The sequence below is a fragment of the Phaseolus vulgaris genome, chromosome 5 (assembly GCF_000499845.2).
Source record: "Phaseolus vulgaris cultivar G19833 chromosome 5, P. vulgaris v2.0, whole genome shotgun sequence".
In the NCBI taxonomy this organism is placed as follows: Eukaryota; Viridiplantae; Streptophyta; class Magnoliopsida; order Fabales; family Fabaceae; genus Phaseolus; species Phaseolus vulgaris.
Genome location: NC_023755.2, coordinates 39,719,683 through 39,745,931, shown reverse-complemented (window position 1 = coordinate 39,745,931; position 26,249 = coordinate 39,719,683). Strand labels below are relative to the sequence as shown.

The 26,249-nt window shown below is 33.0% G+C and overlaps 5 protein-coding genes across 9 annotated transcripts; 2 read left to right on the top strand and 3 right to left on the bottom strand.

Moving 5' to 3' along the window:
* Positions 1 to 427: 427 nt before the first annotated feature.
* Positions 428 to 4,857, top strand: LOC137835970 (probable sulfate transporter 3.4). Its single transcript, XM_068644756.1, has 13 exons — positions 428 to 863; positions 982 to 1,030; positions 1,141 to 1,348; positions 1,487 to 1,658; positions 2,603 to 2,668; positions 2,754 to 2,867; positions 2,965 to 3,081; positions 3,215 to 3,341; positions 3,524 to 3,810; positions 3,920 to 4,110; positions 4,203 to 4,288; positions 4,371 to 4,447; positions 4,543 to 4,857. Exons 1-13 carry the CDS (start codon positions 537 to 539, stop codon positions 4,684 to 4,686), a joined length of 1,965 nt encoding a protein of 654 aa, XP_068500857.1. The 5' UTR covers positions 428 to 536; the 3' UTR covers positions 4,687 to 4,857.
* A 2,361-nt stretch (positions 4,858 to 7,218) lies between these two features.
* LOC137835969 (FCS-Like Zinc finger 10-like) lies at positions 7,219 to 10,020 on the bottom strand. 5 transcript variants are annotated; one of them, XM_068644751.1, is made up of 3 exons: positions 9,717 to 10,015; positions 7,691 to 8,789; positions 7,219 to 7,604 (listed from the first exon to the last, which is right to left on the bottom strand). In XM_068644751.1, the coding sequence occupies exons 2-3, from the start codon at positions 8,719 to 8,721 to the stop codon at positions 7,454 to 7,456; spliced, it is 1,182 nt and encodes a 393-aa protein (XP_068500852.1). In that variant the 5' UTR covers positions 8,722 to 8,789; positions 9,717 to 10,015; the 3' UTR covers positions 7,219 to 7,453. The 5 variants fall into 5 exon arrangements, with proteins under 5 accessions (XP_068500852.1, XP_068500854.1, XP_068500855.1 ...); XM_068644753.1 differs by having other exon boundaries at positions 7,691 to 8,770; positions 9,717 to 10,009; XM_068644754.1 differs by having other exon boundaries at positions 7,782 to 8,789; positions 9,717 to 10,003.
* A 2,632-nt stretch (positions 10,021 to 12,652) lies between these two features.
* Positions 12,653 to 14,495, top strand: LOC137835968 (trihelix transcription factor ENAP1-like). The gene has a single exon (XM_068644750.1). The coding sequence runs from the start codon at positions 13,062 to 13,064 to the stop codon at positions 14,262 to 14,264; it is 1,203 nt and encodes a 400-aa protein (XP_068500851.1). The 5' UTR covers positions 12,653 to 13,061; the 3' UTR covers positions 14,265 to 14,495.
* A 2,184-nt stretch (positions 14,496 to 16,679) lies between these two features.
* On the bottom strand, positions 16,680 to 19,357 carry LOC137835967 (pentatricopeptide repeat-containing protein At3g16010). The gene is made up of 3 exons (XM_068644749.1): positions 19,182 to 19,357; positions 18,942 to 19,073; positions 16,680 to 18,776 (listed from the first exon to the last, which is right to left on the bottom strand). Exons 2-3 carry the CDS (start codon positions 18,994 to 18,996, stop codon positions 16,933 to 16,935), a joined length of 1,899 nt encoding a protein of 632 aa, XP_068500850.1. The 5' UTR covers positions 18,997 to 19,073; positions 19,182 to 19,357; the 3' UTR covers positions 16,680 to 16,932.
* A 974-nt stretch (positions 19,358 to 20,331) lies between these two features.
* Positions 20,332 to 25,590, bottom strand: LOC137835966 (heat shock 70 kDa protein 14-like). The gene is made up of 10 exons (XM_068644748.1): positions 25,255 to 25,590; positions 23,586 to 24,786; positions 23,084 to 23,311; positions 22,792 to 22,887; positions 22,435 to 22,671; positions 21,660 to 21,854; positions 21,433 to 21,579; positions 21,101 to 21,250; positions 20,882 to 21,012; positions 20,332 to 20,796 (listed from the first exon to the last, which is right to left on the bottom strand). The coding sequence occupies exons 2-10, from the start codon at positions 24,753 to 24,755 to the stop codon at positions 20,553 to 20,555; spliced, it is 2,598 nt and encodes an 865-aa protein (XP_068500849.1). The 5' UTR covers positions 24,756 to 24,786; positions 25,255 to 25,590; the 3' UTR covers positions 20,332 to 20,552.
* Positions 25,591 to 26,249: the final 659 nt, after the last annotated feature.

Here is a 26,249-nt window from a genome sequence, read left to right as displayed (position 1 = left end):
TTTCTTGAGATTCTTTACCACCAAAATAAAAGTGAATCCACATTTTTTAAATTATTTGAAAAACAAATTAATTTAAGGAATTGTGGTAGGAGATTATTATCATTAGAAATTTTTATTTGTACAACGGTTAAATATGTATAATAAAAATTGAGAAAAATAAAAGAAGTAATCCAGTAATTCAAGATGCATGGGAAAGGTTAATTCATTCAATCAAGTTTCAGTGTTTGAATCAGAATTTGACTACTGTTTTTATTGTAAAATTAATAATTAATAAATTAGATAATTAGTCAAGGAAAATGGCAGTGAGAAAACAATTAATGAAGAAGAGAGTAATAACACCAAGAATATACCACAGAATAAAAGAAAATGACGATCATGTCCCTGCAACACAAACGTTAGACGGTAATGAGTAACAACAGGGACAGTTACGTCGCTGTGTAAAAGATCTCTTCTCTATAAATTGCGTAATTCTGTGGTTGCGTTCAAGAGAAACCGCGAACAGAGAAAACAGAGAAAACAGAGCAAAGCGATAATCCATGGGTGTGAACTCTAACAGAGTGGAACACTTCGACAACCACCACGCCACCCTCAGAATCCAAACCCAGACACCATCATTGGAAATCCATGCAGTGCAGTTGCCGCCGCAACGAACCACACTCCACAAACTCCGGCAGAGAGTCTCCGAAATCTTCTTCCCCGACGACCCTCTCTACCGTTTCAAGAACCAAACCACCTTCAAAAGGTTCATCCTCGCGCTTCAGTATCTCTTCCCCATTTTCCAATGGGCCCCAACCTACAACCTCACCCTTCTCCGCTCTGATCTCATCTCCGGCCTCACCATTGCCAGCCTCGCCATTCCTCAGGTCCCGCAAAACTCCATTTCACACGCGCTTCTCTTTCTCCCGTCACTAAATTCATTTTTTGTCTTTTTCTGATAACCACCATAAACTCAACGTGTTCAACGTTGTTGTCTCTTTGCAGGGGATCAGTTACGCCAAGCTTGCAAACTTGCCACCCATTATCGGTCTATGTTAGTGTTTCTTTCTTCTCTGTCGTAAAAATGTGATTTTTTTCTTCTGGGTTGTTGCAAAATATTGTGGGAGAAGAAGTAACGGTTGAAATGACTTGAACATGGTGCAGATTCAAGCTTTGTGCCTCCATTGATATACTCGCTGCTTGGAAGTTCTAGACATCTTGGCGTTGGCCCTGTTTCGATCGCGTCTTTGGTTATGGGATCAATGTTAAGCGAGAAAGTTTCTTTCACACAAGACCCTTCTCTGTATCTGGGATTGGCTTTCACCGCCACTTTCTTTGCCGGTGTGTTCCAAGCTTCTCTGGGTATACTAAGGTACAAAAAAAATCATAACTTTTTGTCTTGATGAAATAAATACTGCAGTTAAGAACAGTTATTGTAATTGGTTAACCATTTTGTGATGAAAATAACCGTTGTCTGTGGTTGTGTGTGTGTGTACTTGTTCTACGACAGATTAGGGTTCGTGATTGATTTTCTGTCGAAGGCAACGCTGGTTGGATTCACCGGCGGTGCCGCCATTATCGTGTCACTGCAGCAGCTGAAGGGTTTGCTGGGAATAGTGCACTTCACCAGCAAGATGCAAATAGTTCCTGTTATGATCTCTGTTTTCAAGCAAAGACATGAGGTACTCACACCACCACCACCACCATAGAATCTAATGATTCCAATCAAATATTTTTCAATCAGGATTAATTAAACTATTATTTTAAATCACACTAAAAAAAATTATATTTTTTTGCAATAAACTTATCTTTTCATAAAATATGTTTAAAGTTTAGAAGATATAAATACTTATTTATAAATTTTGAAAAATACATAAATGTCATTTTATTAAAAATGTTAAAAAGTGTAAAGTAAAAGAATTGTTATATTCTTGGATTTTTTGAAATGGCTTTATTTTTAATGCTTAAAATTTAAGATATATTAATTTTTATCATTTTAAAAAAATTCAAGGTAAAAGGAGGCGACTTTATGCTTTGGGTATTTGACACGTGTAGACCTTCGAACCTTACGTCTTTTTTTCTTGTCGTACATTACAAACTAGAAACATGTATTCTGAAATAGTAAGATGAAAAGTTTTCTTTAATTTATTTATTACAAACTAATATTAAAAACTTAATATAAATATTAGTTTTTTAAATGAATTTAAATAAAAACAACTATTCGGCACCACACAACTCTTTCAAACATTCTCATGGAACTTATTCTTTTTTTAAGAATTTAGACTATCGTTGTACTCCAAGATTTCTAAGCCAAGGATACCTATGTTTTAAAATGTGTTTTCTTGGAGTAGTATTCTACAGGGAATCACATTCCCAAAAGAAACAAAAATATTGGAGAATCACAAAAGAAAAAATCATATTTTTTTATTTTCTTCCTTTACACAATTTACATTTTTCGTACAATCATATTTAATTTTAAATTTATTTTTTATTATATATATTTATTTTTAAACCGATCATAAAACTCTAAAAAATGTGTCATTTTTCCTACTATTTTGTTGTTGTGCAGATGCAAATGTGAACTTTAAAAATGCATGTTCTCTAACATATTTGAGCAACTTTGCAGTGGTCATGGCAAACCATTCTTTTGGGATTCAGCTTCTTGGCATTCTTGATGACCACAAGACACATTGTAAATTTTTCTATCTTCCACAAAAACATTTGCTTTCACTGTTTTTTCACCCCTATAGTCTGACAGTTCCTAATCATTGCAACAGAGCTTGAAGAAACCAAAACTCTTCTGGGTTTCAGCCGCTGCACCATTGACATCAGTTATTCTGTCAACCATTTTAGTCTTTCTTCTCAGAAACAAGACTCATCAAATTTCAATTGTAAGATAGATACTTGATCATTGGCCATTTCAACTTCAACACATGATAAGAGACAATACAAATATATAACTTCTTTTTCTAATAACTACTATTTTAGATTGGACACTTACCAAAGGGAGTTAATCCACCTTCATCAAACATGCTATACTTCAATGGTCCTTACTTGGCTCTTGCTATCAAAACTGGCATCATCACTGGGATCTTATCTCTAACTGTAAGTTGTCTACTACTGATTTTGCATTCTCATATTGGACATAGCTACATGTTTAGAGACGTTAATGATATATCATACTATGTAGTTTCATTTAACTGTCACACTTATTCCACCAAATTTTCTATTGTCTCAGGAAGGAATTGCAGTAGGTAGAACATTTGCATCACTTAAGAACTACCAGGTGGATGGAAACAAAGAAATGATGGCTATTGGTCTAATGAACGTAGCTGGCTCTTGTTCGTCATGCTATGTCACAACAGGTAATGATTCTCCTCCAATTTGACCATATGCCTAGTTACTTTTTTTCTTTGTAAAAACTTTCATGTTAAATATCACTATGCAACTTGACATCTGAGTAAGTTGACACTTCAAGTAACAACTATATACCTAACAACCATGTTATTTAAGAAGCAGCAATCTTATGTGTAAAATATACTTGCAGGGTCTTTTTCTAGATCAGCTGTTAACTACAATGCCGGAGCACAGACAACAGTTTCAAACATAATCATGGCTGCAGCTGTTCTAATTACCCTTTTGTTTCTCATGCCTCTGTTCTACTATACACCAAATGTAGTCTTAGCGGCCATTATCATCACTGCTGTGATTGGGCTAATAGATTATCAATCTGCGTATAAATTGTGGAAGGTTGACAAACTTGATTTCTTGGCATGTCTGTGCTCCTTTTTGGGGGTTCTGTTCATTTCAGTGCCTTTAGGCCTTGGTATAGCGGTAAGTTGATAGATTTGTTTCCTCTTATTACAAAGCTAAAATATAATAGCATGATAATCTATGTAACTGCTGTGCCATCAATATCAATTAACTTGGTCAAAATCTTCAGGTTATCATATCAGTCATCAAGATCCTGCTTCATGTCACTCGACCAAACACTTTGGTTTTGGGGAATATACCAGGAACTCAAATATTCCACAACATAAACCAATACAAAGAAGCGTCTAGACTTCCTTCATTCCTCATTTTGGCTGTTGAGTCACCAATCTATTTCGCTAACTCAACTTATCTTCAAGAAAGGTTGGTCATTGAGATTTCCATAGTTTCAATTCGTGAAGTTTAGTATGCTGCTTTTGAATCCATGATATGATTGAGAGCTTATCCTGAAACAGGATACTGAGATGGGTTCGAGAAGAGGAAGAACATATTAAAGCCAATCATGGAGCTCCACTGAAGTGCATGATTTTAGACATGACAGGTAACATATTTCATTGGACCTACAACATTAGTTGTCTAAAGTTTGGTCACAAAACTTTGACTCAACAATATTCTTTTCTCAGCCGTCACGGCCATAGACACAAGTGGGCTTGAGACTTTACGTGAACTTAGAAAGATGCTGGAGAAGAGATCACTTCAGGTACAGATTCTGATTGTCATGTCACAAACTCACAGTGTCTCACAAACTACAGTTATTTTATTGCTAACCTCTGCATTTATAATTGGCTCATGCAGCTTGTGTTGGCAAACCCTGTTGCAAATGTGGCAGAAAAGTTGCACAGGTCAAAAATTTTGGATTCCTTTGGATCAAAAGGAGTCTATCTCACAGTGGGAGAAGCTGTGGCTGACATTTCATCGATCTGGAAAACTCAGCCTTGATTTCCCATCAATGGTGTTGTTCATAGAACCACAAGACTTATGAGATAAACTCTAACCTTTTGTTTCTGTGGCGAATGCTTGTTTAAATTCCAGAGAGTCTAGTTTCTGTTAGTAGGGACACCGTCTAAACAATATTTCCCCCTAAAAGGAAAAAAGGAGTTGCCATCAAAATCACTGTTACTCCTTTTAGTTTCTGCTTCTCAGCAATTTTGCTTCTTCTTAGAGGGAAATGAATCCGAGGAATGTATGATACCCTCATTCATGTAGAAAAAATTGAGTTCAAAGTATGAAAAATTGAGTTCAAAGTATGAAAAAATGATCATCTCTTCTTTTAAACAACATTTTTGACACAATTAATCCATGTGGGTAAAAGCAGTGTTTCTTAAAACATGACTATTTTAGTATAAAACAAAAAAAAAACAGATTTGGTGAATAATGAAGCAGCAACCTCAAAAACCTGCAATGCTAGACGGCTCAAAATCATTGGAATAATGAAGCAGTATTTGGTGGAACATTCTTCATAGATGCTACATCCATTGATTATTATAGTAAAATTTTGTTAACAAATTCATACCATTTAAAAACGTTGATTAATATAAAGAATCAAAAGTGGAATCCTTTTTATTGAAAATTATAACAAACAGTTGGTGAATGTATGAAAGAAATCTAGTTTTACAAACTTCTTCTGCTCAAAATCTAGTTTTAACAACAATCGATTCTTAATCTTTCCTTAAAAATCCAAATTGTATTTCATGTCAGAGAATCTGTCTTGTTATTAATAGTTTTTTTTAGATCTCATGACCCTAAACCCTACCAAAAGATTTATGATCATCAAAAACATCAAATCTAGGATCAACAACGTTTTTATCCTTTTTCTATCTTTTACTTCTTCTAGGTTCTAAGTTCAACACATTTATTAGTATTTCTATTAAAAGGTAAACCAAAACTAGAAGCATTGTAAACACTTTTAGTCAATTTATCCCTTAAAAATAAAATATTTTCAAAGAAACATCTCTAAACTTCATAATGAAGCATCACAAATAATATTAATCAATTTATACTTTCTAGAGAAAAATATTTTCGAAGATTAACAAACCATTTTCTAAATTTATTAATAAAATTATTGAAAATTTCTTACATTAACCACCAAGAATCTATAAATATTGATATACTAATAACCAATAAAAACACAATTAATAGTTTTTACTTATAGGAAAAATGTCCTCCAAACCATTTAAATACCAAAACTTTTTTAAAAAGTATAAAAAATAATGAGAAAAAATAATACTTTTTAACAATAATATATGTCTATGTTTTTCTCTCTCAAAAATCTTTTATTTATTTATAATAATAGGACATAAAATCATACCTAAATATTTTCCGCACTAAATATAATAAGGTAACCAACCCTATATAATAGGAAAAGAGTTACTACTGGTTAAAAAAACGTTTAAAACAACATATATAAAAAAGTACTTAAATTTTTAAATTATAATAAAATATTTACCAAAGAGTAACATTTGTTATCAAATAATTTATAACTTTTGGTAAAAAATAATGAAAAAATGTTCTGTATCATACTACTTTAAAGTCATACAGTCATACTAATATTAAAAAACTAATATTAAAAAACTAATATTAAAAAACTAATATTAAAAAACTAATATTAAAAACTTTAATTATGATAGATAAAATAAATATTTAAACAATAACAATTTCGTATACTAAAAGATTCATTTATTAAGATATTTTAGTTATTAATGTATTTTGTCTTTTGAAGTGATATTGAGTTTTATCATCTAAAACATATTTCTTTGTGTTAGACTCTGAATAAAATTGTTTATTATATTTTCTGGTAAAACACAGTAAATTATATTTCATGTACATCATCACGTATCCGTTATTTTAAATTTTAAAATTCCATCATGACGCATGACTTGAGTTCAAATGCAAGTACTTCATCTTCAAATTTATCTGTTGATCAAACAATGAAAGAAAAACCAGGGTTAATGGGTTGAAACTGATTTTATCTTCCTTCATGTTGTATTTAATGTACTAATGTTACATGAATGTTTCGTAGTAGATATAATATTTGTCTTAATTACTCTAAAAAAATCAGATTTAAGATTATTTATATTTGTTGTGATAGGATTGTGTGTGCTGATAAATTAGCTAATTTAAAATTTATTCACATAGAATCATTTTATTGATATAATAAATTTTAATCTAGTATGTTTTTATAATTCTTTATAAATAAATATAGTTGTATCGTTTTTTTTAATATATGATTTGGTTTAATCTCCCATATTTTTTTTGTATTTTCTTTTTTTTAATAATATTTTTTTCATATAATGACAGATGATTGTTATTACTTGAGGTGTCAGTCTAACTAAGATGTCAAGTTATATAGTGATACCTAACATAAAAACGTTTATATAAAAAAAAAATGCCTATGGCACATAGGTGTATGATTATGTTTAACTTTTAAGTGAAGGTAAAAGTGTAGAAGGTAATGATAGGCAAGTAAAACAATTTATGAGAAGCAGGGCCTGCTCCGGCCTCTTTCATCAACTCATCATCCACTGAACATTACATATGGTTCTTCATCAGAATGGAGAAAACTCTACCTAACTGAACCATGAAATATGGTTCTTCATCACCAACACACTATATAATTTGCAATGCAACCATGCATAGCACAAACAAATCCTCATAGGTAGATGTTTTCAAATTATTCAGTGTCTCTCAAGAAAGTAAAGGAAGTCTGTTATTTGGACAAAAGCAGACCCGTGAGGAAGAGATCATGGGGGCTTGATCCAGGAGAACTCTCAGCTGAGTAAGTCCCAGTTTTCTCCAATTCCTCCTTTACCAAAATTTCCTCTGATCCACAGTCAAAACTGCAAAATGCTTTGCCACCCCTGCAAGATATACAGATGGTATATTACAACTATTGCTTTTGTCTTGATTGAAGTAGCAGTAGCATAGTGAGATGTTTGGGACAAACCTGTATCTGTAAAGTTCTTCCTCCCTAACTAATTTCTTATTACATGAGTAACAAAAGCTCAAAACATTGTCAGAATGATAAGGGGATGAACCTTCTGAAAATGTAGGAACTTGAGAAGCTTTGAAAGCAGGTTCTTCCTTCATGCTAAACTCAGTGAAGTCACTGTTGTGACATTCCAAAACGCAGTCACCAAAAATATGTGTTCTTTTGGGGTTTGGACCATGAGAAATTATACAGGTATAATCCTCAGAAAGCTCTATCTCTCTTGCGGAGAGCGAGCCTAGACACCCTTTACTAAAATCAATGGATATTGGAAGAGAATTTGAGTTAATATTCAAAGACTTATCTACCTTTTGTGAGTCTCTGCTTGTCACCAGAGGCAAACTCCTTAATGTAGTAGATGCATTTCCTAAACATAATTCATTCATTCCCAAATTGGAGTTTTGATTTGAGTTTATTAATGATGAAGGCCTAAAGGAACCAGGCAAAGAGACATTGTCAAAGTTTTCCACTTCAGATTTGGGAGTTTTGGTTTCAGAAGGAAGTGAAACTACATAGTTTTTGGGCAAGGAACTAGATTTCAAATAAGGTGCAAAGAATTCATGGTTGTTTGAAAATTTAAGGATGCCAGTTTTCACCTGTGGTCCAAAAATTATACTTTTCCTCTGAAATTTACCAAGGATGTCATTGTTATGTTTGGTTTCATTAACAAGGGAACTTATGATGCCAAGGCCTACTTCACTGCCATCAAGCTGTTTCTTATGACCAGTTTGAAATGATGGTCTACAAGACTTTACACTAAAGGGGTTGCTAAGATTTGAGAAGAGTCTGCAATCAAGAGGAGATGTAGGGCTCCAAAGAGATTCAGAATCCAGCAAACCTTTAGCACCAATTCCCAACCTAGAACCAGAGATACAGAAATTTGAGAAACTCATTTGTCTTAATGCATCACAGGGTAAAGAGAATTTGGAAGAAGAATCAGCCATGGAATTACAAATCCTCCAAATATGAGCCTTTCCCTTCTTCTGCATTATCCTAGTACCCCATTCCTCTCAAAAGCAAGAAATCACCATTTCCTTGCTGCATCAAATTCAAAAAGCTAAAGAAACAGCAATGTATTAATTCCCAGACAATAGGAATCACGACCAAAGTTCACAACAACTCATAAAAAAATTGCTAGTTCATTTAGCCACTCAGAATTTTTCCTTTTTCAGAGTACAGAGATATTATGAGGAAATGGAACTTTCAAATTTTGGCACAGATTAGGTGTAGAATTCGTGCAAAATATTAGAAAGTGGTTAAATCTGCAAATCTATTGATACTTTTGGCAGCTCACAGTTGATATCAGGGTGAGTATTCATTTCTATTCCAAATAAACGAGAAATTTGCTGCACAAAGAGCAATACGAGAATCTAAATTTCCTGAAGTGGTAAATTTAGTATGGCAAATCTCATGAGAATTTTAGCACCTTATCAAAATAAAAGCTTCTCCAAAGACATTCTCGATAACATAATACTTCGAAACAAATTAGGAACAAACAAATTCATTAACAACATTGATGATCGGATTTAGAAAACTATGAAAAAATTGTAAGAAATACATAATTGAAGTTGCAAACCACCAAAACAGGTCAGATTCCCAGATGATACCTCAAACAAACACATAAAAGTGCAACTGATAAGAAAGCACAGTACAATAAAACATCTAGCTTGGGATTGCAAAAGATCGTTATTTTTCCAAAAAGGAAAAAAAATAGTTCATCAAACACTCAAAAATCAACAGTGAAATAAGCTTATGCAGATTCTGATTATCACCCAAAACAAAATCTAATCTTACAATCCCGCAAAAGTAAAAAGGGTCTCTGATATTGCAAAAAAACATCTTTAGTAAAAAACCACTGAGATTATTTGGAATGAACTCCGAAACCACTAAACATTTTAGGAACAGCAAACTAAAAGAATAAGAAAAATCCTAGAATGCATCGATTGGTGAGGAATGAAAGCAGAGAAATTTAGTGTAAAGAGACCTGCTTTTTTCAATCTGAGGGAAACCCAAATGCGTAAAACTTGCAGTGATGAACATCAGCAGCAAAGACCAAACCTTTTGTTTACACTTACACAACCCTCTTCACATTCTTCTCTTCACAGTTAATCGGATTTCTTTTTTAGTTTTCACCGTCTTCTTCCACCTGCATCTGCATGCATCAAAGTCAGAGAAACAGTGAACTCACTGAGTCTTCCGATGTACTACTCTCTCTCTCTCTCTCTCTCTCTCTCTTTCTCGTCTCACTCTCATCATTGAGAGCTACAATACATATACAAATACGTATTATCCCTGTACCGTATAATATATATATATATACACACGTATACACACACAACATTTTCTATAAAATTTAGTCGGTTTATATTTTAATCATCTAAAAATATTTTTTATTTTTAATTATTTAAATTTTAATATTATGTGATACTAATTAACTAGTTGTATGTTAAAAGAAAAATCAATGTATTTGGATCAAAATTATTAATTAGAATGGATAAACAAAATTAAGTTTAGAAGACACGTTTCACTAGCTTCATACAATAGAAGTTTCGTGTTAGAAAAAAAAATGAATTGAAATCTTGTTACCATGACTTTGGTGTTGTATCAAATGCAGAAGTTGTCAAGTTTGATCACGATCTTAATTAATAGTGAAGTTATGTATACAAAACACAATTCAGAAATATTTTTAATTGAGAAATGAATAAAAAATAAATATGTTGTTAAAATTATTGAACAAATGAATGAAATAATAATCTGTAATTTTTAAAAAGTGTAATAAAAAATTATTTGGCAAATTGTATAATATGTTCTAAATTATTAATATATGTGTAAAAAATTGTAAGATTTGTTTTAAATAAGACATGAAATAAAATGATATAAAGTGTGAAATGAAGTAAAGAATTTGTCATATAAAAATTGCAAAAATATTACAAGAGCTCATCTTGTTATTTGTATTTGTATGAACAATATTATGATTGTAGGTTGAATAAATGAATTGGTTGTTTACTTACTCTAACAAATGAAATTATTTATTTAAAGTTTATGTCATTTTATAATATTGATTAATGAAATGTAAGGAAAATAGATTGTGTTTATTAGTTATCTCTTCAATTGTATTTTTTGAATTTAATGTGTCGTATGCAATATACTAAAAAGGAGATTATCTTTTTTCTCAATCAACTTTTGCATATTGTAATGTTGATAATATAATCGTTCCTTTTATATTTAATTGTGGTGTGACATACTTGTAACAATTGGAAGAATCATGTCAAGGCTTCTTTTATTTCACATCCAACTATTGCAAAAGCTAAAGAGAATATGTTTCGGTTTCCATATTGACCAATTGCAATTAGCAAAGTTTCATAGTATTTTTCAATAAAAAATGTCCTATCAACTTTTAGTATTGACTTGAAGTAATTGAAATCATCAGTGTATGGCTTGAAAACAATGATCTAAGATGTAACACGATTTACAACAAAATGTCAAGTGACATATTGGACAATTATGTCAAAGACACTTTCTTGTACAACTTACAACCATCTTGAAAGATGATTATATGATTTGTTTCAGTTACCAAATTCCATGGTTAACACCTTGTATTTTGCAATTCATGTTTTCTATACGTGAAGGGGTGTTCAATGGATTAATTTATCCTTATCCTTATATTCAATTAAGAGGTATAACGAATTCAATAGTCATGTGAGAAACACAACTTCTATTATATTAAATCGTTCTAATGAAACTCAATTTACTAAATTTTAATATTTATTTATGATTGAGTATTTTCTTAAGTGAATTGGTGGATTAATCATACTCTATTCAATTTAATTGCACATAATTATAAGTTGATTAATTAATGACTAGCTAAAAAATGTACACTGAGATATATTCATATGTTTAGACTTGTTTTAATATGTTTACACTTATTTTAATGATTCTAAGAGGAAATGGTTATGAACATGAGAAATAAACATTTTTGTGATCTTTCACCTCCATTTTTATCCCACTTAAGAACGTAATTATATATATCTGTTCTGTCTAGAAAAAAATTCAATATTATTTATTTATTAACCATCACACACAATTTAAAATTCCCTAATATCCATGAATACTTTTTCTTTTTATTTTATTTTTTTATAATTTTAAATAACATTTCTTTAAAAGATTTCTTAAAATATAAACTTCTAAAAAAGTTGTATCATAAAGTATTACGTCCTAACACAAGAGTACAGATAAAATTCATCTTTCTAGTAAACAAATTCGAATAAATCATTTTCAATTTTAAGAGTTTTTCTTATCAATAAAATAAAAACCACTATTAATTTTCTTATCAACATCATTATAAAAAAAATAAGATTTCAAAAATACTTCAAATACATATACTTATTATTCATATGTGTATTTTCACATATTTTTGTGAACAAATACTTTGAAAATCATACAATTGGATCAAATTAAAAGAGACATTTAGATTACTGGCACTAAGATTAAATAAATAAAAAACAAAATAGTGCTTTAACAAAAATAAGAGAAAAAAAGAGTCACATTTTACTTCTGTCAAATATTATTAGTTATGACCCTTTACACATATTTAATAAATATACAAATAATGCATCCTAATTCGGAAAGCTAATTTTATCATTTTTATTTTTAATATTATTTTTATAATTTATTTATTTTATTAATAGTAAAAATATCTCTATTTTATTTTGCTGTTTTTAAAATAAAGATAAATTTTTTAATAATTTTAAAATTTGAATCATGCACGAAGCGTGACGTGGTTTTTTCTTGGAGACGGGATCGAGATCTTGGGTTTAACAATGCGTCCAAATATAATATGAAAATAATAATAAGAAACTAAAATTAAATAAATAAAAAATGAAAAGTATTAATTATACGGCACGCACCAGGCTCACGTTAGCAAAGAGCACCTTCTATCTCTGTGGAACTTGTGATGGTGCTTTGCCAATTGACAGTTTCTTTATTTTCGTTTTTTTCTCACTCTGTTTGCAATTTCTCACACTTTTCGTTTCCCAGAAATTGCGTTCTCTCAGGTATGAAACACTAATCACAATCTTCTCATGTTTCATGCTTTTGCTTTTATCTCATGAAATTCAATGAGAAATTGGATGCAATTATTTTTCCTAAATTCATTTTGTTCATACATGCAAGAAATATTATTGTGAATATTAGGGTCATGCAATTGATTTTGATTGGAATAGAATATTAGAGTGTGCTCAAAGAGGGTTTGTTGAATGGTTGGTTAAGGGAGATAGAGAGATATTACTAGTTTTGTAGCTCTAGTTTCCTACCAATATTCTGTTTCTCAATGGATGGCATTGAGGATGATGCGAGCTATCACCCTAACCCTTATCGCATCATCAGTCACCAACGAGGTTATGGTTATGGTTATGGTTATGGTTATGGTTATGGTTATCAGAATTCTCCATATTCCCCCCTCCCGGTTAATGCTGAGTATGCCCATCATCATGATGAAGATGAAGAACAAGAGCAGTTAGAAGGAGATGATGAGGTTGATCAAAGTAACAGCCTTCAGCTTGGCCAAAAGGATGGGGATGAAGAAAATGGCATGGATGGGGGTGGTGATGAAAATGGTGATGAGGAAGAGGAGGTAGAGGAGGTAGAGGACAATAAACAGATTACTTATTATGCCACTAAGACTGAAGATGATTTGGAGTGGCACCCAAAGAAGCAAAAGCTGAAGAGTTTGATTTCAACCTATGAACTTGCTCCTCGTGTGCCAGCGCCATCAGCTGCAGCAGCTCCAGTTCCTTCAGCTCCCAAACCATCTTCTGGGGGTAGGAATTCACTCACTGACTGGACTGAGCATGAGACATTTGTTCTTCTTGATGCATGGGGTTATAGGTTTCTTCAACATGGAAGGAAGAGTCTTCGGTGTGAGGAGTGGCAGCAAGTATCGAAAATGGTAGCACGGGTTTCAAAAATTGAAAGGACGGAAACTCAGTGTAGAAACCGCCTTGACACACTGAAGAAAAAATACAAGAAGGAGAAGGCTAAATTTCCAGATAGTGATGGTGGAGATTGCAAATGGGTTTATTTTAAAAAGATGGATGAGCTAATGAATTCTCCTCCACAACAAGTTGGTATCTCTTGTGGTTTGGATTCAGGAGAGTATGTTTTTACGAACCCCGGAGTTTATTTGAATCATGCTAATGGATTGGATGAAATAAGGGATAGTCCTGAGAATGTGGAATCTACCGGTGAAGAAGGTTCGGATGGACTTCAAGCAAAGAAAAGGAAAGGAAGGAGCAGTGGTGAGGCTTCTTCCTTCAGGTTACTTGCCGATTCCATTCAAAAATTCAGTAAGATATATGAAAAGATAGAAAATAGTAAAAGGCAGCAGATGATGGAACTGGAAAAGATGAGAATGGATTTCCATAAGGATTTGGAAACACAGAAGAGGCAGATGTTTGGGAATTTGCAGTTTGAGATTTCAAAACTAGAGCAGATAAATGATGAGAACGATGATTCTGCTGAGAATGGTATGTGAAATCTTATGCATTGTAGTTGCCATTGCTGTGTAAGATACAATGAAGACACTAGATTATTAGTTGTATCATATTTGAGGCATTTTGCCCCTTCTTGCCAGCAATATTGCATTTTACTACCAAGTCATTGTTTCCATTTTCAAAATTGTGCTCAATGCCTATCTGGTCTATTTCTTTACTGTTATATTTTCAAATTCATGAATAATATTCGATGATGTGAATTACTTACTAAATGAGTTGACATTTTTATTTATAGTTTTTAAAGAAAACAGAGATTGTTCATGTATATGTTATTTAACAGGTGATCGATTACAGTTCATTCTGTATCAAATCTTATAGAAGATATCGTATAAATAGATTCATTTCCAATTTTGTTGCCAAGTTTAGATGAATAATGTTTCTGCAGTTTTATAATCCCTGTGGTGTTCATGTCAAACCCTCAATCCATCACTGTTATGATCATGTGAAAGGGCTCAAGTTCCTTTAATTTGGATTCAGATCCATATGCAGATAACTTCATGCAGTTTTACATCGTTTCCTTTTATGACAAATCTTTCTGAAATATATGACATCAAATAACTCTGCTATCCCCCAATAGACAGGGAAAGGCATTAGACAGCTACTATCAAATTAAAAAATAATTTGCTACATAAAAAAAAAAACTTCTGTCCACCATTTTTCGACAGATAATGTGTGATATCTGTTCAATTTGGAGCCTATAAAAGAAGTTGCAATGAGAACATGACTTGCAAAGAAGAATGATTGATTTGACCAGGTGACAGGCTCCTAACTCATTGTCTATTATGGAGAAACGCCCCAAATGGAAAGTTTAAAGAAAAGCGTGCTCTGAAATATATAATTGACGCATGCTCTCAAAGATTATTGTAAGCCTTATACTTCATAATACTTTTGGGCACCCCTATTTTTATTTTAAATCGAATCTTATTTTACATCAATTAGAAATATAATTAAATTATAATAAATTTATTAAATCATATTTGTATTCAAGATATTTACTTCTTGGTATGAAAAAATATGTTGAATATTTGCTATAATTAAATTATATTATATAAGTATATGCAAATACAATAGTTGAATGATTGGTGATGAGTATAAACATACACATCTCAGTTTTTTTATTAAATGTTATTATTCAATTCATTTTGTAAATTTTGTTTTTTTCCAAGAGGTTTTCAGTACTGTCCTTTGAGTTGTTTTCATGGATTCCTCTGATTGACAATCGTACATAGAATAGAAGTGGTAAAGAAAAAGGTAAAGTTTAACCACTTTTCTAAAGGGGAGGGACCATAGCATTTTAATTTGGAGTACAAAGGGTTTATAATAGTCTTAAAATGTTCATTATTATTATCTCCCTCTCCCTACCAAGTCTTATCTTGCTATCCCTCCAAAATAACCCATGTGGCATGTTGTGCTAACTTTTAATTGTAAGTTTGTATATAAATGTTATAGATTTAGGGATAACCATATTTTATATTATATAGGTATAAATTTTACTTTAATTTTATAAACTTTTTAATATGGTATTAGAATCATTTAGAGTCCATTATAATTATATAACAAAGAGCATATCTAACACTTAATAAAAATTTGTTAAGATTATCATTTAATCCATTCAAAAAATGACTTCAAAATCTAATTTATAGTTTTTCATCATTCACTTGTCAAAACCTTCTATTCAACTTACCTGCTTTTCTCATCTTTTGGTAAGGTTAGACTATAATGCAACTTTATAGAAGTTAACTCCTTACATTTTAATTTTCAAAAACTTAAAAGACATGTTAAAATATTAATTTTAGTAAAGCACTTCATATTGATGCTGCAAAATACAATCATATCTACATAATTGTGCAAACATAATTTTCCTACAGCTATTGGGTGTAACTTTAAGAGTTGCTTTGGTCAAATTTCTAGTTTTTTTTTTAAATATGAAATTTATTTTTGCACAAGTTCGATGAAAATAAAAATTAAAAACTTTTACAAATTAATTTATATATAAACTAATTTTAACTTACAAAAAAGTTAATTCAATTTTTTTTTATGTTTTTCACTACTCCAGAATAACTCTAAACACCTCAAGGATGTCAGGATGTCAGTCAGATGAACTTGTGTTACTATTCTTAAGACGGATTATAGAATAGGTATATGGTTAAACGAAAGAATAAGTTGCTATTTATATCATTACTCAAAATAAAAAGACATGTAAATAAACTGTTTTGGAATGTGCTATTACTCAAAATAAAGAGTCGCACTATCCATAAAACAATTTCCTAACGTTATAATACTACTTCTTTCTCTATTTATCTTCCATCCTTATCTTCCCATTGATGGTAAAAAGAATTGCAAGCCATTGTTTGAAAGAAAAAAAGAAAAACTCTGACACATACAACATAATAACATAGCATAAAGGTCAGGGTAACTAATTAATGTAATAAAAAAATTCCTTCCTCAGATTGAAATCAACTACACTTTCTAAGGTTTCTAAACTAATATATGAGGGATTTTTCTACAATATTGGTTTTCTTCATTGAATGTTCCTATCCCCTTGTAATAAAAAACATTAGTTCCTCACTTCAAAATCAGTAATGCAATTCAAGGGTATAGTTAATAATCATTAACAGAGTCTCTCAAAAAGGTGATACCAGATGGCTCTCATGACTCTACCATTTTACAATCATCAACCTTACCGACTGCCTCAAGTATTGAAGAGTAGGTGATGAGGTCATACTGAAATCCTTTTGAACTCATTTCTTGCATAAGTTTTGCAGCCTCTTCAAACATACCTGCTCTGCTTAGACAACCAAGAATGGTGTTGTAAGAAACCCCATCTGGCCTAATAGTTGAGTTCTTCATTTTTTCAAACATTTCCAAAGCACGCTTTGGGCCACCTGTTCTAGCCAAACCATTCAGGACAATATTATGAGAATTTATATCTGGGGAGCAACCATTTTCTTCCATAGCTCTAAACAAGGAGAAAACTTCATCCACCCTTTCAGCCCTTACCATTCCAGTCATGAGAGCATTATAAGCATAAACATCAGGAGTGCATCCAAGTTTTTTCATCTCGTTAAAAAGATTGATAGCTTCATTCAGTCTCCCACATTTTCCAAAATGCTTAATCATTACAGCATACACACGAGCACTTGAACTTCCACAGTTCTCCTTCAACTCCTGGAATAGCTCATTTGCAACATCATAGCGCTTTGCTACTCCGAGGGTGTTGATCAGGCTGCAGTAGGCAGCAGGACAAGGTGGAAAGCCTTTTTCATCCATCTCCTCAAGAAGCAACAGAGCCTTCTCAACTCGATTTGTTTTGCAGAAACCATCAATGAGAATTGAATAAGTAAATGAGCTGGGGACTATTCCATCTTTCTTCATCCTCTCAAACCATGAAGAAGCTTCAGAAGGTGGCGCTTTGGCCTCGAATAAAGATTTGATGATGGTATTATATGTCACAACATTAGGTGCACAATTCAGCAATTTCATTTCATCAAAAAGCTTAATAGCATCTCTTAAGCGATCAGATCTTCCCAAAATATTAATCAAATTATTCATCAGAATGACATCAGGTTTACAACCATCTTTCAGCATCTTCTTGTATGTCATGTAGGCATCTTCAACCCTCCCAGACTTCCCCAGCCCCCTTATCAATTCTGTGTAAGTAAAGACAGTTGGGAGACACCGTCTCACTCTCATCTCCTTGACTAGGCCTAATGCTTCTTCAACCCTACCCAACCTAAAGTATATTCCCATTAAAGTTGTATAAATCTTCGCAGTGGGCTCCAATCCATTTTCCTTCATCTCATCAAATAATCTAATGGCAGAGTCATCACGATTTAGTTTAGCAAATGCTGATATAAGTGCACTGTACGTAACGGTGTCAGGAAAACAATGGCCTTCGCTGCACATTTCATTATACAGCTCATGGACCTTTTCATGATGCCCCTCTTGCATCAGCATCAAGATGACAGAGTTGTAAGTGGTCGCTGTGGGTCTGCACTTGCGACCCTTAACCTGGTAAAAGACAGATAATGCCCTGTTAACCATCTTGATCCTGCCCAAGATCTTCACAATTTCAGACAATTCAGCAGGACCCATTGCACATGAACCCTTAACCATATCTTGTATTGTCTTCCACACGTCGCCAAACATCCTATGTTCATCCAAGCAGCGAATCAACGCCATGTAAGTGGTTGAATCATGTTCAAAATTCCTCCTCTTCCCAGCCCACTTAAAAAACTGAGTCTTAACACTGACCTCAACATCTACCTTCAGAATCTCGCGAACCAAGCGAGCATCAACCTTCAGTTTCAGCACTTCCAAGGCCTTTTCTGCATCAGGTCCCCATTTAAATATTTTCAAAATCCTAATGAATCTCTCATCCAATGTCCGAGAATAAGGTTCCTTCCTCGACCCATATCCTCCTTTCACGGGAACGTTCTGGTGGTTTACTTCATGGGGATTAGGCAACCGAAACATTTGAACAATCTCATTTTCTGCGAGTTTAATAAAAATCACACAAAATCAGATATGGTCAAAAATTGCATTGCCTGAATTCAAATCAAACAAACTCAGAAGTTAAAAATGATAATATAAAACAAACAGAATAAAAAACAACGACAACAAGCATCATTTAAGTTGAGTGAGCGAGTGAGTAGAACCTGTTTGCTTTAATCTCTGAGAGAAAGGGGGAAAAGTTGATATTCCCCTCCTCATTGCAGCAATGATTCAGCAAGCATCATTGGATCTTCATCGAGCTATGTGCTACGGCAACAAAACTTGCTTACCTGAAACTGAACGTAACAAATTTTTCTCTCGTTTTATTTTCTGCGACAAAGCATGAACTGCAAAAGGTGTGCTTCAAAATTAAATATTCAATCAATGAGATTCGAAACCCATACATGATATTCGCAACCTTCTCTTTCGTCTTTTCAACATAAAAGTAGAATTGTGTTGAACCTGTTTTTTTATTAACGATATTCGCAACCTTCTCTGTTTTTTCAGTTTCCACACTTCACACCGTAGACGAAAGCAAATTCCCGAAAGAAGAAGGAAAAAAGAACAACTAATTGGGCCTGTTTCCATCAAATGGGCTGCGCTTCTTATAATTACTTGGGCTGCTTCTTCATGCACCTCCATACATGTTTGAGGCACTCCATAGTAAATGTGAAAATATCTTTTTGTCCTTATGTAGGAAAATAAATTTATCTTTAAAATTCAACATCTTTTAATCACCTCTTTCTCCCTCTCATTTAAGTCTATTGTAAAAAAAATCTACCTCAGATTTGTGTCTTCCATTTTGTTGGTTCCTTTTTCATAACATTTTTTTTAATAAAATTGTATGAAAAAAATAAATGTAACAAAAAACAAATCCACAATGTTCTATTTATTAACTAAATATTTTTTTTACATAAATAGAAACTAATTGCGTGTTTAACTAAAAATCACTATAATTTCTTAAATATCACTCTCTCCTTTGAACTTAATTAAATTATAGTAGTCTTGAATTATAAAATACTCCTCTAAGTAAATTATTATACAATACTTGAAAATTTGTTCTGCGTTTGGAGCTTTAGAGGTTGCTATTTTTTAGAGAATTTAAAATATTTCGTTAGCAAAGTATATTATTAGGATAGACAACTTTAGAAGATAAGAAAGTGGAAGAATTTAAAATAAATATATAAAAATGTAATTTTACCCAACATATGATTTCAATTTAAAAGCTTGAAAAATACACATGATAGTTATCACAGATTTAATCATTTTGTATTTAAATGTTTCCAATTAAAAAGTTTTAAAAAAACTAATGACTTCAACGAATATGTTTCAATATGTCAAAAATAAAATACTTAAAAGAATAATAATTTCAATAACTCTATAGAATTCAGCCCAACTTCTGGATCCTAAAGATGATTAACTGACCAATCTTACTAAAAACAGATTCTATTATATAACATTAAAAGGCATTCCTCCTAAATTGCAGAAAGAAATGTAAGAAGATTCACAAAGGGAAATGGGGAAAAAATGGAACATCGAAAGGAAAATCGAAGGTTTAACTCAATGAAAACAAGCATTGTAATTCCACTTATAGAAAATGGTACACAAATAATCTAAAATCCTAGAGATCGTAAGAGTTTGACAAAAAAAAAACCGGGCCCAAGACCATAATTCACCCATAAACAAATTTTCCAGCATCAACTCACCCATACCTACTTTTTCAGGCACAATGTACGTATCATAGAAAGAGATCATGGCAAAATCAACAACAAAAATTAAGCAGAGCCTGTGTTCTCTGATTTCTCAGTCTCCATTGGTTCAGCAGATGGTGGTGGCGGGGCCGGATTACCATTGTCCCCTGCATTTTCATTACTGCTGGCATTAGGGTTCTCCTGAGATGGTGATTGTTGCGGCTGCTGTTGCTGTTCACCACCCTGAGGAGGTGGGGTTGCTGGTGCCTCTGGAGTGGCTGGCTTTGGCGGAGGTGGCTTTGGTTTTGTCATAATTGGCTTACAGAACCTTTTATTGAAACACAATTGAGCAAGGTTAATGAAAATGCCGCACACAGAAGAGAGACCTAAATCTAAAGAACAAAAGCAAATACCTGTCAACAGCTTCAGCTTTCTTTCTTATGTCAGCTGACAAAAGTACAGGGGAGGCATACTTTGGGAGCGTATCCTGTTGAAGCTTTTTCTCCCTGAGCCATTTCTCAGCTTCCAAGCATTCATTTAAGACCTGCAAAAACAAATAAAATGGAAAACATGTCCAGCTCAATGCCAAATAGGAAAATATGAATAAGAGAGAATCAGTATCAACCAATTACCTTCTGTTTCTCATTGATGTCGATGTGATCAAATTTGGGATCACTTGACATTGCAGCTTCTCTATAACTATTTATACAATAGACGAGTTGGTCAATTATTGAACCCCTCTCTGTGAATTCTTTGTAACGCTCTTCAACTGGATCACCTTGCTGCAATCAAGTAAATATCCAATCAGATTGTAAAAACTAAAACACAAACATATCATTTTCCCCACTTTTATGAATAATACTTATGTTCATTCCATCCTTGGAAAGTAATCTCTAAAACAACCAGGCCTTAGGAATACCATAATCAGCTAGGGTCAGATTTTTTAATCCCCAAAATATCTCACCTTCTTGAGCTCTTCTAGTTTGGCAATGTATACACCTTTAGTCTCATCTTCACCATCTTCATATAGCCAGTCTTCCACCTCCTGAAGTTTAGTAGTGAATGCTTCCCTCTCTGAATCAATGACAAACTCTTGGTATTTGTCATTAAGCTGAAATGATAACAAGAAATTAGTCTGGTAACGATAAAATACTCCACATAAAATAACAAGAAAATCATGACAACTCTAACCTTGTTTCTCATGTCATAAACATAAGCCTCTACAGCATTTTTCTTGTCTTTTGTTTCCTCCATCACTCGATCTTGCAAAGCCATTTCAAACTCCTTCTCGACAGCTTTCTGAACATCCGCAACTGACATTGCTCCATAAACTACCTCCACCACGGGAACATTTATTTTCTTCACCTTCTTCTTTGGAGCCTCAGCCTGTTTCAAGTAAAAGCAGTTCAATTACTACCTAAAAAGGACCAAATCGACAACTTGATAGATGGGCATAATACAAAGGTCATTTAATATTCAAACTACTGGACGGGAATGAGTTAGGTCACCCTTGATTTATTTTCTTGTTTGATAAATTATTTTCAGTATTTGATTGACAAAAATTGGACAAAGGAAACATGAAAACAAGACCTTACAAGAGTTAAGTCAATTGTAAATGAAGAGCTGAAAACAAAACAAACAGCCTCATGCACCTCAAAACAAGGAAAAAAGCGAAATACCACAATTAATCCAAACAATGTCCAGAAAAATTAAGTTCACACTATCATCTTATATACCAAATATACTATTTATTATAATTCATTTAAGATCTAATAAACTCCTGACTCTGATCGCAATTGTCAATGGTGTCTTATTGATGAGTATACTATCAGAAGAAAATATAGACAGAAAACCACAAAACAACATAAGATCTAAATATCAAAAATAGAAATATCACATCTAAAAAAATTAACAATTACACAAAACACATTTCAATCATATGCTTAAATTTTCTTTTGACCATTACCTTGGTATCAGTATCCATTTGCACAGGTTTATCTCCTGCCTCAGGGGTACCATTTTCAGCCCCAGTGACATCAGCAGATGGATTGGCATTGACATTAGCATCTTGCATGTTAACATCATTGTCATTGGCGCTAGGAGGTGTGGCAGTATCCGCAGCAGCTTCATCAGTTTCCATCTTGGTATTTTCTCCTGCTGATTCTTTGGAAACAGGAACCTCAATTTCTTCCTCTTCCAAGAGCTTAAGGGAGAAAAATATGAAGTAAGAAACAGGGGCCATATGGTTTACTTCCATAACAACTTCACAGGTATACAGGAGAAATAAGAAAATCAAAAACCAATGCTACAGGGAGGGACTTACAGTTGCAGATTCGATAGATACAATTCCATGCAGATTCAACCTAACTCTAACTTTAATTTTTGCTTTTTCACCTTTTGTTGATTGAAAAGGGCCAATCTGCATACATTTTAGTACAATTGGGGCGTCAAATGACTGTCAAAAGAATGTATTGTGTGTGCATATAAATAAAAACTTTAAAGCAGACTTACAGTATATGTGCTGCTCTTTGCACATTTAACTTTGAAGTCAAATGACTAACAAAAGAATGTATTATGTGTATTGCATGTAAATAAAAACTTAAATACCAACTTACAGTGTATGTGCTGATCTTTGCAGGTGTTTGCAAACCACTCACATCATCATATTGAACATCAATAGAAAACGTTCCTTGCCTGTAGATTGTCAGTGCCTTAAAACTTGGTATGGGATTTCCCTTGGGGAAGACAAGGGTACTTTGTTTACTATCTGGTCCACTTTCCTGTGCATCAGAGCTTGAACCTTTCCACGAGAGAGAAATTGAGAAAGGAAAGCTTTCATTGACCTTCACATCATGAAACAGAAGATCAAAATTATATAAAATATAATATTAACACAAGACAAACAATTCACCACACCAAACCAGCAGTTGTTAAGCATAATTTACAATGAAATTATAATCTAATGTAAAGGGAGATACCAAAGAAAATGCAATTCAAAGTACATAACATGTACCTATCAAACAAATGCTGAAAACATGATTCTTGAGATCTAAACAGTCTTGCATTATCAAGGGGGCTTTTGAACCAGAGAATAATACAAAGCAGAAAGAAAATTACCTGAAACTCCCTCACTTTAAAAGTTGGACTGAGAATTGCGCACTGTAATGCACAGCCCTTGGCAACACACTCACTTGCATTCATTGTCCGCCTAGGCTCCTTTTTGAAGAAATCTGTCAATATTTTGTTTATAGCAGGTACACGGGATCCAGAACCAACCACCTCAACCACGTGAATATTATCAACTGTAAGACCTGCCTCCGCAAGTGCCTTCTCCAATGGTCCCTTCACTCGTTCCAAAATTGGAAGACTTAGTTGCTCAAACTCATCACGCTTGATAAAGCTTCTGACATCCTTCTCATCCATCAAACACTCTATGTTTAGAGGTGCCTCTGGATTAGCACTAAGCACCTTCTTCAGCTTCTCACAAGCAGCCCTCAATCTTATACAAGCCCTAGCATTTTGCAATACATCAATCTTGTACTCATCCTTAAACTTTGTAGCAAAATAATGGAACAAAACCTCGTCAAAGTCCCTCCCACCTAGAGACCTATCGAATGACTGGGCCAACACTTTAAGCTGACCCTTTTTAAATCCAGCAATGCACACTTGCATGCTGGCATGTCCAACATCAACAAAGGCAACATTCAGCTGATCATTTTCAGGAAGATCAGTCTTATAAATTCCATAAGCCAATGCAGTTGCTGTTGTTTCATGAAATAGTCGAAGAGGGTGTAACCCTGCTATAGTGGCTGCATCCAAGACTGCCCTCCTCTGCAGATCAGTAAAATAAAGTGGAATTCCAATGCAACAATCAACAACAGCAGCATTCAGATTTTTCTCAGCTATTTCTTTAAGGTTTGATAACATCATTCCAAACACTTGGGTAGGTGTAAATGTTTTAACATCACCCAAGTACCTTGCATGAATCAATGGATATCCATCAGGCCCTTCGGTGACAAGAAAAGGGTAAGTTTTCAGATCTCGCTGCAGTTCAGGATCTGAAAATTGTCTACCAATCAAGCTCTTTATCTGTGAGATAGAATTCTTTGGATTCATCATAGTAGTTGCAGCTCCAGCGGTCCCAAGAAACCGTTGTTTGTCACCAAAGCATACAATTGCAGGTGTTTCACGCTTGGACTCATCATTGAGCACCACATCAATCCCCCTCTGTCTTGCAACCGCAACAATGCAGCTTTCGTTACCAAAATCAAATCCAACCACACTCATTTTTGCTTGATCTCTAAGTCCAAAAAAATACCTGATGGAGGAAAACAAAACAAGTCCCGTGTCACATCAACACAATTTCTTGCCCTTAAAATAAAAATGCCTAGAATACCAACTCATGCACTGTCACAGCAGCAACAATCAAATACAACAGTTATTCAAATACATTCTAACGTCGATAGCACAACATTCAGCACTACAAATTCCATTTAAAAAAAATATCATCTTGAAAAAGAAACAAAACAACATCTTGCATGATAAACCAAGCTTCGGAGATCAAATCATTCCACACTTCCCAACAAAACTGCAGTTTAACATTCATAAATTCAGGCAACAAGCAAAAGACTGAACACAACAAAAAAACCTCCTCTTAATTCAAGAGGCGGTAACATAAACCTTAATTGCAGAGAAAATGCATGGATATATTAAGGAGGAGACACAGATCTATGAGAAAAAGAGGCAAAAGGAAGAGAAATCTAAGGAAAGAGGAAATAGGGTTTACCAGTGGAAGGCGATCGAAAAACAGAGAGAAAGAATGAGAAAAAGGGTTTTGAGAGGTTCTGGAACAATCCTAATAAAGGGGGCTAGAGAGAGTAGAGGGAGTGACTCTTGAGTTAGTTTGGTCTGGGGCCGGTGTGGTATTTTGGGTTTGTGTTTAATATTTGTGTTTGTGACCTTTGCACTTCTTAAATTCCCAGTTTTTAACGAAACAAAAGACGTGCTCCACTCAATTGGTCCCAGAGATGTCTGGAGAATCCTCTAACCTTCTAGAAACATCCATTACTCGGATCTCTTCCTCCTTCTTTTTGCTTTTTGAACCCTCCAACTGGGCCTCTTTCGGCTTTCGGTTCGGCCTTTTTACTTAATAACTCCTCACAATTACTACACTCGGTTTGGAGTTCCAATTCCATCAAAAAAAATCTCACAAAACAAAATAACTAAATGGTTAAATTTAAATTAAGGAAATCAAAACTATATATATTCTTGTTATAAAATTATTGGTTTAAATCTTCCACAAAGTCAGGGTGAAAACAAAAAAAATAAGATTCAAGAAATAAATTTTATTGTGATTAAAAAGTATGCAGTGATTTTTTTTATATAAATTAATTTCAGTTAAAATTTATTAATCTATAAATGTTATCCATTGTTTTTCTCTCATAAAAAAATTAAATAATTAAGCAATATAGTGTACGTGAGCGTGCAGGTTCGTCTTTATAGTACAGTTTAATTATTATTTAAATAAAAATAATGTACATAAATGAATAAATTAATGTTTAAATATATTTTTTTTAATAGAAATTAATGTTTAAATAGAAATGACATATATAGATGAATAAATTTTCTATCAATTCTCAGTTTGTCGATATAGATTTATAAGTGCTCATTTGGGAACTTTGTGTAGTCAATTTTTAAATTATGAAAATTTTAATATAATATAATTTTGATAAATATCTTTTTAAAAAAATTATAGTTTTAACTTTTTTTTAAATCTTATAA

Bases quoted from the DNA above. Each gene is read 5' to 3' on its own strand.
- LOC137835970 (XM_068644756.1), top strand. From the start codon at position 537: ATGGGTGTGAACTCTAACAGAGTGGAACACTTCGACAACCACCACGCC. The intron at 1,659-2,602 runs GTACTCACACCA...GCAACTTTGCAG, and splicing joins TTTTCAAGCAAAGACATGAG to TGGTCATGGCAAACCATTCT. The intron at 4,289-4,370 runs GTAACATATTTC...TTCTTTTCTCAG, and splicing joins CATGATTTTAGACATGACAG to CCGTCACGGCCATAGACACA.
- LOC137835968 (XM_068644750.1), top strand. From the start codon at position 13,062: ATGGATGGCATTGAGGATGATGCGAGCTATCACCCTAACCCTTATCGC.
- LOC137835969 (XM_068644752.1), bottom strand. From the start codon at position 8,721: ATGCAGAAGAAGGGAAAGGCTCATATTTGGAGGATTTGTAATTCCATG. The intron at 7,605-7,690 runs GTTTGTCCCAAA...TATATCTTGCAG, and splicing joins GAAGAACTTTACAGATACAG to GGGTGGCAAAGCATTTTGCA.
- LOC137835967 (XM_068644749.1), bottom strand. From the start codon at position 18,996: ATGAGGAGGGGAATATCAACTTTTCCCCCTTTCTCTCAGAGATTAAAG. The intron at 18,777-18,941 runs GTTCTACTCACT...TTAAACTCGCAG, and splicing joins TCAGAGATTAAAGCAAACAG to AAAATGAGATTGTTCAAATG.
- LOC137835966 (XM_068644748.1), bottom strand. From the start codon at position 24,755: ATGAGTGTGGTTGGATTTGATTTTGGTAACGAAAGCTGCATTGTTGCG. The intron at 22,888-23,083 runs GTAAGTTGGTAT...AAATGTATGCAG, and splicing joins CAAAGATCAGCACATACACT to ATTGGCCCTTTTCAATCAAC. The intron at 21,013-21,100 runs GTAATTGGTTGA...TTGTTTTTGCAG, and splicing joins ACATCAATGAGAAACAGAAG to GTCTTAAATGAATGCTTGGA.